The following is a 20,990-nucleotide window of genomic DNA, read 5'->3' as shown; positions in this document are numbered from 1 at the left end:
GTACAAGCAGAAGTTAGACTTGTGTATCCCGGTGCTTTGCTTAACAGAAAACAAGCTCACCTATTCTGCATCCTTGCTCATCTGAACCATCTCCGCAATCATCAAGTCGATCACACTGGAGATCCATAGGGATGCATTTTTTATTACTACAAGCAAACTCATCCTTTTTACAAGGCCTTGCTTTATATGTCAGCTTACCTATAGAGTCATACAAAAAACGATTAGTGCTTCACAGAATCAAAACACTCTTATTGAGCATGTAATAGCTCCAAAATTTTACTAACTACTATGAAAAACATGGGTTTACAATCCTTTATCTGAAGCTCTCAAGGCCAAATTTGTAAACATTCTGAAATTTTTGGATTTTAGAAAAGTAACAGTGTGTTTAAGTAAATAACACTGATAGCTACTGAAAAATTTTAAAATATTTACCCTAAGTGTAATTTTTTTAGAGGGTGATATTAAATGGCTCCAATTAGGTCAGGTCAAGCTTTGTCTCCAGATGATTTTGCTGCATACATAAGTCTTTTGCATTAAAAACTTTTTGAACTTCGGAATTCAGAAAAAAAGAATTGCATATACATACAATCTATATAAGCTCCCTTTCTTCAAAAAATTAAGTCTTTAAACAAGGAGCATTTAAAAATCTCTATATTGTCTCTCTGGGATGAATATTTTCTAGAATAAAGGGTTAGTGGGAACTATGGATAAAGGTGCACACCTATAAGGCAAATGAAATGCTGGTGGAATATTTTTATACCTTGTCAGAAGATCAAATGTCTGAAAATAATGCCCTCAGATGTCCACATAAGAAATATATTTTTAAAAATGTTTGTACTCCAAGTCATCAGAGAACCTCATAGCCATCACTGAATTATTTCACATTAAATGCACTTACCACCACAGTGATCTTCATCTGAGTTGTCCCCGCAGTCATCAATCCCATTGCACATTTGCTCCGACTGTAGGCATATTCTGTTATTTCTGCATCTGTGAGGTCTTGTGGATGGACAAAGAAATTTGACTGAAGAAAAAGAAGAAAAAACAAAGAAGCTCCTTCGGGTACATTTATTTATGAAGAACATTCTTCCTTTTTCTTTTATTCTTTTCAAATCCATAAGCTAGCTTTTCTAAATATCTTTTTTGTTGTGACAATTGCCTACTAGTGGCTACCAGAGAAATATGTGATGATTCTAGTATTAACTACAGAAAAATGTGCACAGCTGAGGATCTTAAAGGAAATACGAAAGAGCCAAACTTTATGGTCTCATTCCCAGATGCCTTATCTTAGCTGACTTCACTTAGTGTAACAAATTAATTTATGCCTACAATTATGCAATATGGCAGGACACTTAGCTATCTCAAAGAGCAATTTCACACAGCATAGAGCCGGAGCAAGCATATGTTACAGGCCCAAAATTGAAAATAGGTCATTCAGTGAAAACAAACAAAAATCCCAACAATATTCTAACTTGATTTCTTACTCTTTGTCTTTGTAAACAAAAGTTTAGATATGTATTTGAGGCACATATATGATCTTAGTTATTCATCTTTAAAGTGCATGTTTTTGTGTGTATTTAAAAAGACCACAGTGAAAGCCAGGGAATTTTACATTTGTCTCCTTATCGCTATCTAATCTGAAGACTTCCACTCTTAAAGCAGGAAGTATCTGTCATTAGTCTTCATCCTTAGATGTGAAGTTACCCAGGATTCTGTCCTTGTTCCCCTGATGTTCTCACTCTTGAATTATTTGTTTAGTTATGTTTATTCACTCTCATTGATTTACTACATCCTGAAGACTTTCAATTCTCTATCTAGTTCAAACATCTCACAGTTGGTTGTAGGACATCCCCTCAATAGTTTCAAATTTAACAAGCTCATCACTCAGCTCTTTATCATCTCGTCTTATCCCTTGTTCTCAAACACGTTTTATTTCCATCATTCAGTTAGTGGCATATCATAGCCAAAAGTCTGGAATTATTCTAATGTATTCCTCTCATTGACCATCAATTCTCAGTAGTCACCAAGTCCTGTTGCTATTGTCCCCAGGTTTGGCATCTTCTAGCCATCTCTCCAGTTACAATCACAATAGCTTAGCTGTTTATGATCTTTTACAGAGAGATATCCTAAATGTCTCCAGCTTCATATTCCATCCTCAGATCCCCAAAAAGCCATGAGAAAAATCAGTTTAACATATTCATGTAACCATTTATTCTACAGTTATCAATTTCCTTGAGAATACAATTTAAGATATTTTGAATGGCCTAATAGACTTGTCACTATCTTGCTCGTGCCAATCCTGCAGACTCATCCCTTGTCCCTCTCAATATTTGAGCAATACTGCTTTATTAAAGCTTCTTAAATACGTTACACTCCATTCCTGACCTCCTTGCTTTAAGTGAAATTTGGTCCATTTTCCAGATATACTCCCTCCTCTTTAGGTCTTTTAGGAATGTCTCTTAATTTGCTCAAACCTTATGTCACCTCACGTTTGAAAACATCCTAGTTTCCTGCTACAGCTTCCATAGCTTTATCCTATCTTTACTTTCTATTTTCTAAAATAAACTAAAACAAAATAATGTTATTTTGAAGGCTAGATATTTGATTATATCTTCCCGCTGCTGCTACTTTCTAATTAACTTCAAAAACATCACCTCCGCCCCAGTTTACTGAAGACTAGCACATTCCAGCACAGCCTTTTAAGATCTCCATTTAAATTCATTCCAGCATCTTAGATGACTTCAATATTCACATGAGGAAACCAACCAGTGAGGCTTCTTAGCTCCTTAAGTTTCTTATACCCTATGTCCTTTTACTCTAATCTTACGTAAGCCACCACTCTCCTAGGACGTTGTTTACATTGGTGAATTTCAACAAATTTCTATTTTTGATTCACAGTGGCAGTTTCTGTTGCTTGCCGTTACGAATGCTAACTTATAGAAACAGTTGCAGCATAAATTTGCTGTTTCCTATAATTTACTTCATTTGTAAAACCACTACTAGAATGTCCTATTTTGAGCATAATCTCTTTCTTTAATGATTTTTAATCCAATCACTATCATTGCAACAACTCTTCAGCTTTATCTTAACTCTAGCTCATCGATGTAACTACCTTTTCCCTATTCACCAATGATTTTGTCTGTACTTTTCTCCCCATTAATATTTATAGTAACCTATAATATGTTGGATACTGCTCTAAGTACTAGGTAAGTTTAGAAACCCACTTTCTTCCCAATAACCTGGATTCTCTGGCCCTTTTCTCTTTTTCATCTCAGTTATCCAAAATAACCCTAAATTTAGATGAACGAAACCACCTGCTCTCCCAATATCTGCATCTGGGAAGCCAGAAATGTTGCAGATGATCATACTACAAGGCCAACTGATACCACCAAGTATGAATATTTATCAATGCTACTTGGAAAGCATATATATATATATATATATATATATATATATATATATATATATATATATATAAATATAACAAAAATAAGTAGAAATACAAAGATGGGAAATTTCTTAAGATATTATTAAATAATTACAGATCTACCTGTATCTACATGTAGTCTGTCAACTCATTTCTATATTTTAAGAGCAGAGACAGAAGAATAGTTGTTTCCTATGTAAAAGTAATCATTTTTCTGGAACTCATTTTCCCCCGTCTCTGCAGAAACCATCACATCTTTGCTGAAACATGTTATTACTTTGGTGTCTCTGGTGCCTCACTCTTCTTTTTTGCAGTGCCTTCTGTGGTCACTTACCTGAGTCTCTTCTGCCAGCTCATCTTCACTTAGGGGCTTGTTGTCACTCAATATTCTTTGATAATCCCCTTCCTGACCTATCTTTATTTCCACACAGCATAATCTTGAATATTCCATTGTATTTCTTACCACATTTTATGCTGGTTGTTGAATTTATATCTGTAGACTACCTCTTTCCTTTCAATGTGAGATTCAAGCATCTAATGCCTACTTGAAATCTCTACTCGAATGTCTCCTCAAATGCATCACAGTCCAGTCTTCTAATCTTTACTTGCAAAACTGTTCCCTTTCCTGTGACCCCCTTCCATTCAAATGGGAAAGCAAAAACAACATACACATTATACTCCACAACTTGCTGCCTCTCATTCACCATATCCAATCCATCATTTAATCCAATTTATTCTGCCTTTTATATCATCTTCAAATCTGTCTATGTTGTGCTAGCACAGGCTGTTGCCATCTCAACCCAAGCTACTAACATAGCTTGCCTAAAGTGCCACCATGGTGTTAACCACTTTTAATCCTTTCTATCCAATATTTTTAAACTTTAAATATGACCATGGACCTCCTCTGCTTAAAACTCCTTAGTATTTCCAATTACTTTCCAGCTAAAATTTAGAATCCCCAAGGTTGCAGGTATCTCTGCTGTCTCCAGTTTCAACCTAAGCAAATACAGATGATCTCCAATTTAACAATAGTTCAATTTAAGGTTTTCTGACTTTATGACAGTGTGAAAGCAATACATGTTCTCCTCTACTTACTATGGGATTATGTCCTGATATATCCTTTATATGTTGAAAATATTTTTAAGTCAAACACACACTGTCAATTTACATTATTTCCTGTTTACAATAGGTTTATCTGGCTACAATCTGATAAATCCAGGAGTGCCTGTAGCTACCTGGCTCTGTGCTCTCTGGGAACATGGATCCTTCAGTTCCTTGAGTAAGCCATGGTTTGCTCTGCCCAGAGCTTTCACAAATCTTATTTCCTTTGTCCGCAATTTTGTATCACACTTTCACTCCCAACCTCAAGCCTTTTCACCTATTCAGCAGCTAAATATTTCCCAGGCCTGAACTAAAATGTCATTTCTCATACTCTATGATTGATAAAGTCTTTCTGTTCCATACTTTTACAAATTACTATACTTTATAGTATGTATCACAGTTTATAAGTATATATTTTTGTGCACATTAATATCCATCTTCCACTAGATTCTAAGCTCTGCGAGGTGAGGGTTCGTGTTCACTTCTTTCATCATTATATCACCAAAATAATCATGGTCTCTTGCTGAACAAATGTCTATTGAATGAATGAATGACACTTTTTCTCATGCTATTCACTTTGCTTAAGATGTCTTTTATTCTAGCTCCTTCAACACTGTAGCTTTCTGAATTGTTCTTTAGGTAGAGTTCATTGAATCTCTCTGTGCCTTTTCCATACTTTTAATTAATTCTATCATTGCTGGAAATAGAGTGTATGAAAATTATTTTTAATTGTCCAGCCAGAATAAGATCTCCTTGTCAAAAAGAACCCTTTTGTTGTCCTAATTAGCACAATTTCTGGCACATAATAGCTTGACTCAATGTTGATATTGCTCACTGAGAGAAACGCAAAAATGTTCAGACAGTCAATCTGGATTTTACAAGGTTTCCCATCTGCGCTGTGTGGAATGCTCCTGAGAATCAGTTCATGGCCCTGGAAGCAGCTCTAGGAGAATATGACTCTGCAGCTGTACATCAATTATTGAAAATTTCCTATTCCACTCACTGGTTTTGTGGTCAAGTGGAATAGAGAATAGAAAAAAAAATCACATAATTGATAAAAATAATAGCTTCTGGATTGATGTTGGTAGATAAGCTCTCATATTGTTAAATATTTTATGATTCAGAAACAATCTAATTCCTGGTGATTACCCAGAGTTTATTTCTAAGATTATGTAAAGAAAACTGAAGCTGAAACTTAGTTGCATTACTCATCATAATGAGTTGTATCTATAGAAAAAAACTCTCCAAAGCCTGTTTTTTTTCAACTTTTAATTACTTAACAAAATAAAGCTGCCTGCATTTTTGTATTTTTCCCTGCATTTTTGTATTTCAGTAGTGAAATGTCACCATCTATATCTAAATATTGCCTTAACTTGATGCAACAAATAGAACAAAAAGTGTAAGTACGTACACTCATGCTGTATTATCTTTATTTACCTGGTGTGCCACTGAGTTATATCTGATGTGGCAGCATTTTCTTTTAAAGTATAGGTGAAACTGCATTTCTTGCAGAGATTAGATAAAAAGTATGAGAACAGGGACCAAAAATGTTCATTAAAATAGATCCTTTATGTTGCTGATCTAAAATTAGACTTTTATATTTGTTGGTCTCATAAGCATACACCAGACAAATGTCAGTCAATTTGGAGAAACTTGAATTTTTAGAAACAATAACTTTTTTTTAAGACTTTTTAAGTTTAAATGTTAAATAACTCCTAATTTCAGTTCTGTGTTTAAGACTTGTAATGATATAGACAGATATGTGGATAGATAGATACACAGATAGATGATTGATAGATAGACAGATATTTCATTAGTGGGTGGCCTGTGAAACTATGATATTTTATTATTTATATATTTTTAATTTGCTTATCTGTATCCCTCCAAAATTAACCTAAAACTCCAATTTGATGTGAAGCCAAAATTATTATGTGAATCTTATTCAATTAAAATGTCAATTACTCTAAATCCACCCAAAGAGACCATAATCTCTCTTCTGAATAGTGTTGACATGTGCAAGTTCAGATTTAGGATGAGTCTCTATAAAGTCATAACTTCTGAACCGGATTATCCCTTTATTAACTGAACAAAAGCTGTATCTGTGGTTATACTTTACCTAACCCCAGGATGGTATAATTGGTAGTTCACCTCCCCATTTCATTGATTCATGCTGGTGCATGAGATCAGAAGATAAAAGTATAATCTAGAGCCACGTGAAATGCCATACCACACATATCAGGGGCTTCATCAGAGTTGTCTCCACAGTCGTCCTCTCCATCACACACCCAGAAATGTAGTTTGCAGAGAGAATTATTGCAAAGGAACTCATCAGCTCTACATATATTTCCTCCTTAATTTTAAAACAAAAAGAAACAAAGAGATTCAGGGTAATCAGTGCCAGTCAGCAGGACCCATATTCTTCTGAATCTTAGCAAACAGTATCTAGTTGATTGCTTCCATATATGTATTATATTTATTTCAAGCATAATACCAGGAACAAGTAATATTCAATTTTTTTAATAACATGTATTCATTGTTGACATTTCAAAACATTCTAATATTACTCTCATATATGTCTATTTTTTAGAAAATACTGATAAGATGTTAGAAGAAAGTTTTTAAGACTCTGAGTTATACTCTGCTTCACATAATTTTTATGTTACTGAATACACAGAAATTTATATTTTTTAGTTTTAATTGTAATTATTTAAAATTTGTGTCTTTCTTGGGGAAAAGACATTTTTAGAATTATTAGACAATTTAGCTGTATCTGAAATACTGATAAACTAGATCACTAAAAACTTAGAATAGCCAGTAAAAATTTTTTTGCAAACACAAAGAAACGATTTTTTTAACAGCAATAAGAATTTGGCCATATCATACCATATTTCAGGGTTCTTTTTAAATAAAAGTTGTGCAGTAAAGCATTATTTTTTGGATTGTTAAAATGTTTGCATTTTTCTCTTTTAACAAATAAATAAAAACATCAGGAATACAAAAATATTCTCATATAAAATTCTTAAGTACATCTGCCACATGCAAAGGACCTAAGTAATGAACAAATTTGGGTTATATGTCTAGAGATGTAGCAATATACAGTGGAGGCTATAATGACTTGAGAGTTAGGAACTGTGGGTCCTAGTCTTGCTTTGGATAACTCTATTAATATCTCTGGGACTCAATGTTTTTATATGTTATAAAAGAGGTACAGTTAAAGTGATGTATAGGGTCACAGGTGCAAGAAGTACCTGGGGAAACAACATAGATATCACAGTATAGAATTAAGATAAATTAGATTGCTCCCAAAGGGTTACACTACCCAGTTAATCCTCATGTATAGGTAAGAGATACAATTCATGGGTTGTCTAGATTTGACTTACTGAAGGTATTAACATATTTAAACACACATACATTCACCAAAATATGAGGCAGAGCAGTGACAGTGGTCATCCTTCAAAGCCTAGAAAATGCCTAGAAAGAGCCATTGTTCCTTTTGCAGATGTACTTTGGAAGGAATAATGTGCCCGAACTTGTGAAGATCAAATAACTCTTCTTGCTGTGAGTTCTGACTTGTTACACAAATCTCTGATAATTCACATCCAGTAGCAAAAGTTTTAATTTAAGAAGTGATAGAATCAGTTGGATTGTAGAAAGAAAACTCTAGCTCTGGTGTGGAGAATTTAGAAATGAAGAGAGAGAGACAGTAAAGACAACACTGGAGGAAAAAGACATATTTCAAGAGAGGTCATGGCAATCCAGAGAAGAACTGATGGTAACTTGATCTAGAGGAGCCACAGCTGAGAGCTCTTCAGAAGGAAAACTCCTCAGGACCTGACGGCTAAATAGATGAGAGTGGCAAAGGAGAGTGAGCACATAAACATCGTACTCATTTTTTAGTGTGTGTGGACCATTTGGTAGATGGTATTGTTCATTAAATAAAGGAACACTGCAGGAGGAGCAGGCTTAAGACATAATTCATTTGAGGTACCGGTCCATGTGGTGATGTCGAGCAAGCTGGTGGATAAATATGTCTGAAATATAGGATAGGTTTTTGAGCTGTAAATGTGCATCTGGCAGTGATCAGAATATAGTTATGATTTGAAGTTTAAAAGAGAACACAGAGAAAAACAGATTGGGTAGGTAAAGACGAGTCTACAAAAGAGACTGAGAAAAAGTAATCAAAATGGTTACAGAAATATCTGGAAAGAGTGATGCCAGACAATACATGGGAAAAGTGTTCTAATGAGAGGGATAGCACATGTAACTAATGCTAAGCAGGTTTAGTGAAATGGTGGTTGGTTTCATGAAATGATTGTCATTGGCTATTGAATGAGAAGAAGAAGGAGGTGAATGCCAACGTATCTTTCCAGAAGTTTGGCCATAAAGGGAAGAAAGAGACCAGAAAGTGAGCCTCGTTGCTTGTGTGAGGAAGAACAGATCCCTGAACACATTTAAATGCTTCTGATAATAATTCAGTAGACAAGACACATTTGAGGGTACAGGAGAGCAAAAGAGTAATTAATGTAATGAGTTTCTGGAGGATCCAGGGAGTGTGAGAGATTTGAGATCTGGAGCAAAATGAATGGAATAGGCTTAGACTGGAAGTGAAACAAATCTTCTGTTTTGGGAGGAAGGAAGGAGGAAAGCCTGAGGACAGCTACAGGCAGATTTGCTAGTTTGGTGGCCAGATGTTGAAAAATGCTCATGATTGTTATTATTTCTTTAAAGAAGAAGGTGAAGTTATTAATTAAGAGAGGCAGCTTGGTAACAGATTTGAGAGAGTTGCCTTTTTAAAAACCTGGTATGATTAATGGCAGAAACATTATTAGGAAAACAAGGGCAAACTGCTTAGTATCTTAAGTAAAAGTTAAAGCTTAGACCAAGAATTTGTAGTGATATTGATCTGAATAATAGTACAATTGTCTGCAAAAATGCTTAGCAGAACTGGTACAGCTTACATTGCCATCTCTGAGAACCACCAAACTAAGAAACAGACAAAGGCAAGAGCTGGGTGAATCCACCAAAGTGAATATCACCATGTGAGACTCTGACAATTCAACATCTGTCATTGGGATACCCCTTTCTCTCAAACTTCTGCAATGCTGAGCTCCATACTGCTGTATTTACAATTAATCTCAATTATGAAATCCTGTGCAATAAAATTCAGTACTATTTAACAACTGTCTCACTCTGAAAACAATAAAAAAGATAGCATATGCAGTATGCAGTCCTTAGTACTAAAGAAATTAAAGAGATGAGTATCAGTATGAAGTGAGTATATTGCCTTAACTCAAAATCAAATCCCTAGAATATGAAGCAGAGTTTCAGCATAAAGATTCTAATGACTAAATCTCATCGCATGCTCCATTTTACAATGGATTACATTCAAACAAAATTTGTGAACTTTTGACATTCTCTGATTATTTTAGAAAACTCTATTTGTATCATATACATCAGTCTTGTTAAAAAATGAGTTCCCTAAGGTATTGCATTAGATAAGATTATAATTTTCTCCACATGAGTGTTGGATATGCCACTGATTTATTTAAAAGAAGAGAACTATAAATGAAATCATATTGTAAGAGAAAGGCAAAGGTTTTGTGATAACCTACTAAAGACTTGATGTTGTACTCCAAAAAATTTGCACTAAAAAAATGCATCATGGGGCTACCGTGACATCTTGAGACTCACTTAAAATTCCTTATTTTGAAATGGCATAAAGCACATATAAACAACAAAAAAGGTATAATTTAAAGAGATTGGCTGAATTAAAATTCCAGTTTCCTGGTCATGTTCTTAATCAGCTCAACAGGAAATATTAGGAAAATAGAAAAGTATATATGAATTAACAATAATACATCTAAATTATAACAGAGACCTTGGAAAGTTCATATAAATCTGGTCAAGTGCATCATCACAGAAAATAAGCATCTAGAGTTCTCATCTTAATTGGGTTGAGAGAAGCTTTAATGCATGATAATACTTTATAATTTATTTGACTAACTTACACATTGTTGAGCTGATAATTACTCAAAAGAGAACCCCCCATTATATAAAGTGTAAAGTTTGAAAGCTCAGGCCAGAACAAGCACCACACTTCCTTGAGGTCATATATTTTACCTTCAAAAATGCAAATGCTGCTTTTAATTCCAGAGTATTTTGAATTTTTGTCTTTTAAAGTAAACTAGTAAAACTGATTGATTGGGAAACTGGGTCATGCTTATCCTTCGGCTCTCCTATATTCCAGTTCCCAACACTCAGCTCCTATAAGCTCATGTATCCTGATTGGAAATGAATAGAAATGACATTTAATAGAAAAGATATTTATTCTGGCATCCCATTTCCTCAATGCCTTAAAATGCCTTTACCCAATACCTATGCCACTTCCTGGGAGTAAATTAAATACTAGAAATCTAAAGTGGTAATGCCTTAAGGTACCTTCACATGGGATCAAATAATGTAACCACTAAAATATGTCATTGGAGCTTAATTACCCAGCAGCAAAGAAAACCAAGTTAGAAGTGTGAATGGAGGGGAAGGGGGCTTTGAAACATTTGGAAATGATTGAATTAAAGGCTCTCAACTCTTTTTCAGTCATTAAGATTAAATATTTAGTAGAATAATTTTAGATCTGAAAGGTACTTGAGATTTTCTAGTTTGGCTAGGATACAAATCATAAAGAGGTGCAGTGGAAAGTAAGTCTGGGAGGGTAAAATGGGGTCATTTTCTCATAACTGATTACTAGATTGAATTGTTTGTATGTAATCAGGTACCTTGAGTAAAAACTGACATAATCGGAAGGACACTTACATAAGATGAACCTTGTAACAGTAAATAGGATGTATTGGAGACCAATTAGGTGGCATCATGCCAGCCCAAGCAAGAAGCAATGGGAGAATGAACTAGGCGGGTGGTAGTGATTGAAGCTGAGCAATAGAGGTGATTCGCTAGAATATGGAAAACAAGGAGTAGCTTAATTGTCATCCCCAAACCTTTGAACACAAAAGTCACATGAGTTATTGCTGCCAGACTCTCCACAATGTTTGCTGTGTCTAGAGTGACCAATTACAGAAAGTGAGTGTGAGAACTTAGCCCAAGGTAGAAAGAGCCGTTATAGACATTTAACATTTCATGGGTCTCTATTATAAATGGCAAATTCAAAAGGAAACTGAAGGCCTACTTTGGGTGCACTGTCTATGAGTTAACCCTGCTCTGCAAAGAGCTGTAAAAAAAAAAAAACTATTTTTTTTCTGCATAATACAACACTTTATCAGGTTTGGGATGGAGATATTATCTAATCATAAACATCTGAAATAATATTAAAGAAAGTAAAATACTGTTTTTCTTAGGTGACTACTTATTTACAAAAGTAAACATTTTAGACAGGTTTAAAGTACATAAACCTAGAGTGCACATTCAAGTGCCTTAAATCGTGTGGCAATATCTAGCACCATCTCTATGGATGATCTTCCAAATACCAAGAAGTGTAAAATCTATTGAGAGACTTTGTAAGTAGGTCACAAGAAATCTTGTATTTAAAAAATATATCTAACAAAATGAAACTAGCAAACATGGATTAATCTGTGATCATTTTAAGCATCAGCACACTATTGCTTTGCGAAATAACTCTAAAGTAGTAACAATTGCTACATTTAATATGGTGGTTTAAAACTAAAATGTTGTTATCTGTCAGAAAATGATCTTCGCACAGCTAGGAAATAATATATGACAAAAAGGAAAGTTGTCTTTTAGACTGACAAAAAGATGTAGGTTATTTTCTCAATGATATGGCAATAAGGAAATTTAGGGATTTGGGGCACAACCTGTAACCTATATATCATACAGCATATGAATGTATGCAATTGAGTATGCCATATGTTGTTCCTATGCCTTCAGAGTAAGGCAAGCAATGTGAAAGGAAAGCATATACAGAAAATTCAAGATATACTTTTGTAGTCATGCTTTTATTGGCTACTTTCTCTGTATTCTCCACATGTCCCTATACTTGACCCGGCATCTAGTCTGAGTGTTTACTAGTAGACACTCAGTAAACACTTGCCCTGTGTTCGTGTTTGTCATGCCCAGATTGAGATTATACTCTGTCTGACAATGATCTGGATTTTGCATATTTAGACCAGGCTGCTATGTAATGAAACTTGGAAGAGTAAAGAGAATCATTTAAAGATTCTATCCTCTGCCTCTAGCACACACTGTATATTCTGCACAGAACCTTAACTTTCATTCTCTCATTTACAGGCACACACACACAAAAATACCTTACCTCTGTCACAGTTCTCTTCATCACTGCCATCCACACAGTCATGAATTCCATCACACAGCCATCTAATTGGAATACAGTGGGCTTTATTTTTGCACCGAAACTGATCTTCCTTACATTCAGTCACACAGTCCATCTGTTCAAATACAAATGGACACTGCAGTTTTCATTAATGATAATGATACAATCATGGGCAAAATAAACATGCAGCTCGTAATACTAGAGCTTTATTATACTATGGGCTTTCTTTCATTTTGTCTTAATGAATATAACTTCTACAAATGAGAATGAGCTTTAGTATATGGACAGCATGAAAATTCAGGTATTTGCTGAAATGATTGCATTCAATGTACATATCTAACATGTTAAACCATGCTAAGAATCAAGATTCTTTCTCTTTATTTTCATTACATTTGTTTGCCCAAACCTAATTCATGTAATTCAAATATTTTAATTAAACGATATATTTTACCTCATCTGAACCATCAGCACAATCATATTCTCCATTACATTTCAAAGATGCTGAAATACATCCACCACTGGCACATATATATTCACTTGATGAGCAAGTAGGAGAAGCTGAATACAATTATAAATTTGAAATTGAGATAGAGTAAAAATAACAGGTTTTAGAAATAAAAACATAAACACATAAATATATGAATTTATAGATGGTAATAAAAATAGTTTATACTATATAACTATATTTAATGACTGGTATTACAGATTCATTTAAATTATTTACATAATTTTAGAATTAGTTATAATATTATTACATTATATTAAATATACTTCATGATGTAATAGCCTGTGCAGTAAGAATTTAACTCAATAGTCCATAGAAGGAAAAAAAAAAAAACCTTGATATCCTTCATCCCTCTGATTTTGAAGTGTTATGTGAGTTTTTTCTTTTACAATTTTAAATTAAATTATTTTAAATTATTGAAGTCTCCAAATACTTTCAAAACTGTAATAATATTTAGCAACCTTTGAGTATGTTAATTCTTACATTCACTGTATAAAGCACAAAGTCAAAATCTTGGCATGGTCTCATAGACCCAATAATATCTATTTGGTTGCATTGACATAAATAAAGTATTTAAATAAGTTCTAAGAATTGTATTGTTTCGGGATTTTAAATATGAATACATGTCTAATTAACAGAGTTAACAGAATGTGCAGTATTCCTTTATGATGCCGAAATTAAGAATAACAAGCAGCTAAATATTATTTACAAGTGTAATATTTGCAAGTTTATAATATTTATAAGTGTATCAGTCACAAGATGTAAATACTACCCAGTCTAATTAATTGACAGAAATTATGATAGCTGCCTTTTTCTATGAGCTTGAGTTGGCTAGGCTTGCATTCAAATGTCTGGGCTTCTGGCCTTATGTTAGACCACTATGTAGTCTCTCATACTTACTTCATGACTTTGTGGTCTGAATTCCTTAGCTCAGGGATACTAAAAAGCTTTTTCCTTGAGTTCAACTCCCTTTAATTGGCAGTGTTTGTCTAGGGATCTGTATTCATAAGGAGTCTAATAACATGTCTGTATTCAGTAAGAAGGAAATCTGTGATCAATTAACAATATGGCCCATGGACATGGTACTGGGGCATAGTAATGTGTGAGCCTTGTACTTGTGATTCTGACCTAGTCTCTCAAGGTAATGTTTTTATGGTCATACATATGTTACAGTACAGTTTTCCACCAGTAATATTTTTCTGTAAGATAATGTAATTAAAATATATAATTAAAATTGAAGTGTTTTAATGAGTATATTTATAGAGACACCTAGCACATAAATAGAGTAGTGTATCTTTTTTCTGGCTTTGCTTTCTAACTTTACTCAAATTTTGGCCCAAGATGTAAATACAAACAACACAATTATGCTTCTTCTTAGCTAGCATCACATTGAAATGATTACATTCTATTTCATAATCACCATTTCCATAACTAAAACCTATCTTTTACTGTACTTTTAATTTCAACAGATTTTACTTTCCTATCTTGGGGAAACAGTTCCAAATGGTATAATAAGATATAGAAACCAGAAAATCAAATTTTGGGAAATTATGCTTGGATTCCATTCATAAGTAATGATCTTATTTTCCAAAACACTTTCAAAGCATATGAAGCACACACTAATTAATTTATCCACAGATTTGCAGACCCTTTCTTAAAAACGGTAAACATATGACATATTTGCCACTGTTTTCTGCATATTGCTGCTTAAATTTAAATTCTATCAAGGTAAAATGTTAACTAAATGAAATATTACTTCAATCCTTTTACCTGGCTCACAGCTTTTCTCATCTTCCCCATATTTACAGTCTTCATGGCCATCACATTTCCATTTTGCTGGTATACACTGACCACTGGAACACTGGAACTGATCTTTGGAACAACTTGTTTCACAATTTCTCTATGAAAAACAACAGAGATATAATCAAAATTAAAAGTTTAGAAACACTTCTACACACTCAAAAGACAAGAAAACTTATGTACAGAAAACCTGGAACTGATCTTGGAACAATTTGTTTCACAACTTCTCTGTCAAAAACAACATAGATGTAATTAAAATTGCGTTTTTAGAAAAATGTTTACAAACCGAAAGACTAGACAACTTATGCATAGAAACCCAGAAGTGTAGGAACCATGTCTGCTATATAAAAGTGGCTCAGATGCTAATATTTTAAGCCCATGACTATACAACAGAATTATAACAATTTTCTACTTTCATTTGTCCCTGTGAGTCATAATAAAACAAAAAATGGATAAAAAAAATTTTATGGCTTCATCATACTAATTAAGTTACTCTGAGAGTATCATTATTCAGTAGATAGTTATGGGGTAATGGAATTTTAATAATTTTAGGTAATAATGAAGATTATGAGATAATAAAAGAGTTAAAGAATTATTTCTACCTGGCGCAATAGCCCCAGCCACTCAAGAGGCTGAGGCAGGAGGACTGCTTGAGTCCAGGACTTTGAGGATGTAGTGCGTGATGATAGGCACACATGAATACCACTGCACTCGAGTCTAGGCAACATAGTGACATCCTGTCTCTAAACAATTTTTTTCAAAAATTATTTCTAAGCAACTACATCCAGTTTATTGGCTTTAGGGAGAAGAAGGCTAAGGATATGGAATGTGAAACAAACAAAAATCCTAAGACAAATCTGTTTTGCATGGGCAAAGCTTCCCCTGGTGTTCTTTCTTTCTCCTCTCTCCATCTCTTTTCCTTTGCACCAATCCTTTTACAGTCTAGTTGTTGCAATTCTCCTTCTCCTCTTTTCTGACATTGTTCCCTAAAGAACTGTGAAATGAACTGTCAAAATTTTCATTTCTGCTAGTCCATATACAGATTTTATGTGGAAGTCAAACAAGATAGCAAATTTACCTTTGAGGATCTGTATAGGAGATAAATGAAATGGAGTCACTAGAAATCACCTTCCCTGGGTCTGAACACTCTGGTTGAAGTGGAATACTCCAATGAAGTGTCTCACTGGGATGATGTTTTCTGTTGTTAGGGAATTTCTATTTTTGCCAAAATGTGCTTGTCTGCTTCTTCCACAAAAAGTGTAACAATCTCATGGTTTGTGGAACTCCTAGCAAGTAAAGCATGCTGAACTACTACTTGCTGCTTCTTCCCAGTTTCATCCCCATGTAAGGAAGGAGAGTTCACTTTCTAAATTCCTGAAATTTTCTCTTTGTGATAACAGTTTAAGTAGAAATGGAACTACTTAAGAAAAGGCTTTTTATGTGTAAGGATAATCGGAAATGTGGGATATCTGGAGTAAGCTACATAATAGCAAATGATGTGAAAGACATTAGAGAATGTCATAAGAAAGAGATGTCATATGTTTTATTCACCACTGTATTCTCCATACTATTAGTGCCGGGGACATAGTAAACATTCAGTACAAACTGCTGAGTGAATTAATAAATTAATAAACTGGCAAATATAGAAAACAAATGTAAATTAACATCTCATATAAATTTATCCCAGCTCTACTGGGATAAAGATCATGCCTGTCTGTGAACCAAGTATCTAATACTGTCACATGATTGTAATAACTATCCAGTAAACATTTTTAGGAGCAATGAATGATTATCTCTGCAAGTGGGCTCATTTAAGTAAAACAGCTCAATGACCAATGGTACTGTTGTGTCATTTAGCTATATAAAATATTGTTTGGTAAAGTAAGGACTCAAAAGAGATCTATACCTTGAATTAAAGTTTCTTTAATGTATAACTATTTCTCATTCTGCAGTTTTTTTAAATGCCATTTACTACTTGAAGAAAACAGGTCAGTTATACTGTAGAATAGCTCACATTCTGAATTTGACTAATTGCACCCTAAGAATGTTGATACCTTTGCAACCTCCAAAGTGATTAATGAGTTTTTGCTTTTTAAAGTATTGTTGTGAACTCATTGATTTTTATACTGTGTGTGTGTGTGTGTGTGTGTGTGTGTGTGTGTTTTAATCCCTTACAGTCATTTTTCTTTCTAATGCACAAATTGTCCCTTTTGTCAGTGGAAGTTGCTTTAAGTAAGTTTGTTGTTGTGCACTTTGTACACTCTCTTAATAATCTCAGACGTTAGCAGCTCATCTTGTCAATTTATTTTCTCACACTTAAAATTAGGCATATCTCAAAGGAGTGTTGTCTTTAATTGGAAAATGGTATTTAGAGACCACTTAGTGAATTTCAGGACAGTCATTACCATTGGTTTATAATTGGTTCTAGGACTTTTCACTGGCAGATGTAGAAATCATATATTTTTAGAAAGAGAAAGATTAATCAAGATCTTATACTGATACTTTTGGATTTAATAAGAGAGGATTTTTACTTAACTTTTTGTTTCTACATTTATATCTCCTTTCTCTGAAATTTTGATTCTAATGACATTGACATAAATAAGCATTTGAACCACCCTACATGTTTCAAATTAGCAGAGCCAATATTATTATTAACAATGTCTATGGATGCAGTTTAAGATTTCTTTGTTTTTTTTGTTCTTACAACGTATTACGCTAAATGTAGAGGAAAAATATTATAATTTAAAATCACTTTAAATAATCATTTTCTGTGTGTGCCACAGAGATAAATACTTGCTATACAATTAGATTGAACCATGTTTTTAAACTTCTTCTTTGTTCTTTTGTTATTAACAAGCTAATCATATTATCAGTTCCATTCATACAGAAACTTATCTTCACAATTCTCCCAATTTTTGTTCTTAATGTGAGAGTATTCTGTGTGTAATTCTGCTTTCTAGCCACTTGTTCAGTTTTTTTTTGTCTAGACTGTAAAAAAAAAAATAGAAATAATCTACCAATAGTGTTAGCTACTTCATTACATATAGACTGCACTAAACATCTATAAATGTAGAGAAAAATGACTTTACTACAATTAATTTCATTTCTTCTGAGCCTTATCATGAAAATGTCTGGATATATGGAGATATATTTAGCCATCAAATCACTATGTCCACCAACTTATGGGATGAGAGACATGGTAATAAGGATATCTACTTTCACATGAATAAGATTTTAAAGAAGTAGTAGTATTTGATTTTGCATATGCACTTTGCATATCTTGTGAATATGATTCAAGATAAATATATAAGCCTTAAGCAATACATCCCCACCTCTTGATGTTTTATGTATTACCCAGATTAGTTCAACATATTAAATAAACAAAACCAAAGCCAAGATATTTTCATGGATGAGTTTAATTAAAATGTGTTTTTCTGCCTTAAAAAAGTTTAATGTAATTTTCAAATGTATGAATGCTAGGTAAATAAGTGGCTGGTAAATGAGTGTAAAAAATGTAACTCTCCTTTGCGTTTTAAAAAAAATGTTTTGACTTTTATTTTGTGAAGAGCTCCATGACTAGAAGCAGTGTATTTTTCAACTTTTTCTCTTGAGCGACCTTTGCATCCTTGAGACTTAGGTTTTGCTAGCCCTCAGGCGAGAAATTCCATGTGTTTGTTTTCAAAATCCAGGCTGTTGAATGTGGTTATTGTGACTTTTTCAAAATGGTGAGAGAAGGGAGACTTGTCCAGTCCTACAGGGAATGCCTCAGGGCTGGAAGAGACCTAGTTTGCATGAATTCTGTAAACACCAGAGACCTGTAGTATCTCCCACAGAGGCATGAAATCAGTGGATGACTAGGGAATTGGGAACAAACACAGAAACCTCCAGAGCTGCAGCGAAAATCCTCTGGCCAAGTCTATGGTCAGCGGGCGGGCATTCATGAGAGGTGAGTACATATGCTTCTCAACCAGAGCAGTAGAGCTTTAGGGAATCATTGCAATACAGGAGCCATGGTATACACTGAGGAACAGGATCTTTTTGTTGTTGTTGAGGTGGAGTCTCGCTCTGTCGCCATGCTGGAGTGCAGTGGCACGATCTCAGCTCACTGCAATTTCTGGCTCCCAGGTTCAAGCGATTCCCCTCCCTCAGCCTCCCGAGTAGCTGGGACTATAGGCGTGCACCATCATGCCTGGCTAATTTTTTTGTATTTTAGAAGAGACAGGGTTTCACCATGTTGGCCAGGATGGGCTTGTCCTCCTGACCTCGTGATCCACCCGCCTCGGCCTCCCAAAGTGCTGGGATTACAGGCGTAAGCCACCATGCCTGGCTACAGCTCTTTTTTCATTCACTTCTGACTCGACTTGATTGCGCAAACCTTGTGTTTCTGATATTATCCATGTGAAATCACTGATACTGGGCTATGAGAGCTTGGGGTCCTTTTAGATTTGATTGAGAAAAATATATATAATCATGTGTTATTTTTAAAGCATCATGGAGTAATTAATATCTGAAACATAAGGACATAAATGCATAAATAACAAATTGTATGAAGTATTATAAATGTTAGCACAAACTAAGTTTACAGAATTATCCAGAGGATTTGTAAACTTTTTCACTTAAAGCTGTGTGTACATAGGCCTTATTATAAATGGATTGTGATTCATCACCGAAGCAAAGCTCAACCTGTGGTTTCATAAAAATTGATGACCCACATCGATGTCTGTAAGACTATATCTATTGAAGAAAGAGACTGGGGAGAAGAAACTGTTTAAAATGCATAAAAATATTAGTCCTGACTATAAATACTGCAGCAAATTTATGAACTAATTCACAGATGGCAGGGGCATCAGCTATAGGGAATAGGGTTTCCAAACATCCTATTCCTACAACCCAGCTATTCACCAGTTGAGGTAAAACAGACTATAAAATTAACTGTCAACAGCAGCACAAGAGCTATTCCCTGTGCTGGGGATGTGGAGCACAGCACATGGATATAATACTTATCTCAATGTGTCAGGAGCAAAGTATTTCTGAGCTGTCCTTGCCGCACTTATTGGACTGAATAATAATAATTACAAATGTGGTTCTAAAGCGCTGCTTTTTGATTTTGCAAAGATGCCTACCTCATCAGAGCCATCTGCACAGTCAAAATCTCCATCACACCAAAACCTTGAAGAAACACAGTCCCCATTGGCACAGAGGAAATCTTTCAATGTACATGTCTGTGGCTCTGGGGATAAAAAAACAGCACAGGGTTATTCTATTATATGTAAGTGCATTGTAAAATTTATATGACATATGACATGAGGTAGCATTAAAGAAAAAAAAAGAGGTTAGTCAGACAGAACCAATATATTGTTTAGGAAAAATCTCATGAAGCATCTATGGTACATAATATAATAATTTTTCCAATTTATTTTTAAAGTCATAAGTACAAAATGGCATTACAAAAACAAGTTGGAACATAGGACAAAAGATAAATGGTCTACTGTTTAATAAAAATAAGCCTGAAAATGTACCTATTGTCATACTGTAACAATGATCTTTTTTAGTTGCTGGAGTTCTATGTCATTTTATGTATTTACTTTAAGTAAGTATGACATTTTGTGACTCTCTGTACCCATTGGACTGTTTATTATTAACTGGGCAGTGAGTCTAGCCTTTGTATTTGACTTTATATTATGTATTCTAAAAACATTCTAATTATTCAATTTTGTCCCCAGAAAATCTGGAGTTCCTGGAACAAGAACAGTATATAGGGATAATATTACACAAAGCTAGTTTGTAAGATTCATCTTTAAAAACTGCACATTTGTTTATGCCATTGTTTATTGTGCCCTATATCACTTGCCTGTCAA

The 20,990-nt window shown here is 34.2% G+C and overlaps 1 protein-coding gene across 3 annotated transcripts in view; it reads right to left on the bottom strand.

The window, feature by feature from the left end:
• LRP1B (LDL receptor related protein 1B) overlaps positions 1-20,990 on the bottom strand; it is a 1,910,203-nt gene that overhangs the window by 126,951 nt on the left and 1,762,262 nt on the right. For all 3 annotated transcript variants that reach the window (XM_034954060.3, XM_034954061.3, XM_003822825.6), the window contains exons 68-74: positions 20,256-20,362; positions 15,103-15,232; positions 13,279-13,385; positions 12,810-12,942; positions 6,756-6,878; positions 899-1,024; positions 61-198 (exon numbers count right to left, since the gene is read on the bottom strand). In XM_034954060.3, the coding sequence (XP_034809951.2) occupies positions 61-198; positions 899-1,024; positions 6,756-6,878; positions 12,810-12,942; positions 13,279-13,385; positions 15,103-15,232; positions 20,256-20,362 (864 nt within the window). The remainder of the gene's footprint in view (positions 1-60; positions 199-898; positions 1,025-6,755; positions 6,879-12,809; positions 12,943-13,278; positions 13,386-15,102; positions 15,233-20,255; positions 20,363-20,990) is intronic.

Source organism: Pan paniscus, chromosome 13 (genome assembly GCF_029289425.2).
Source record: "Pan paniscus chromosome 13, NHGRI_mPanPan1-v2.0_pri, whole genome shotgun sequence".
Classification (NCBI taxonomy): Eukaryota; Metazoa; Chordata; class Mammalia; order Primates; family Hominidae; genus Pan; species Pan paniscus.
Note: the sequence above shows the minus strand (reverse complement) of the source record. Positions and strands in the feature narration are given on the sequence as shown.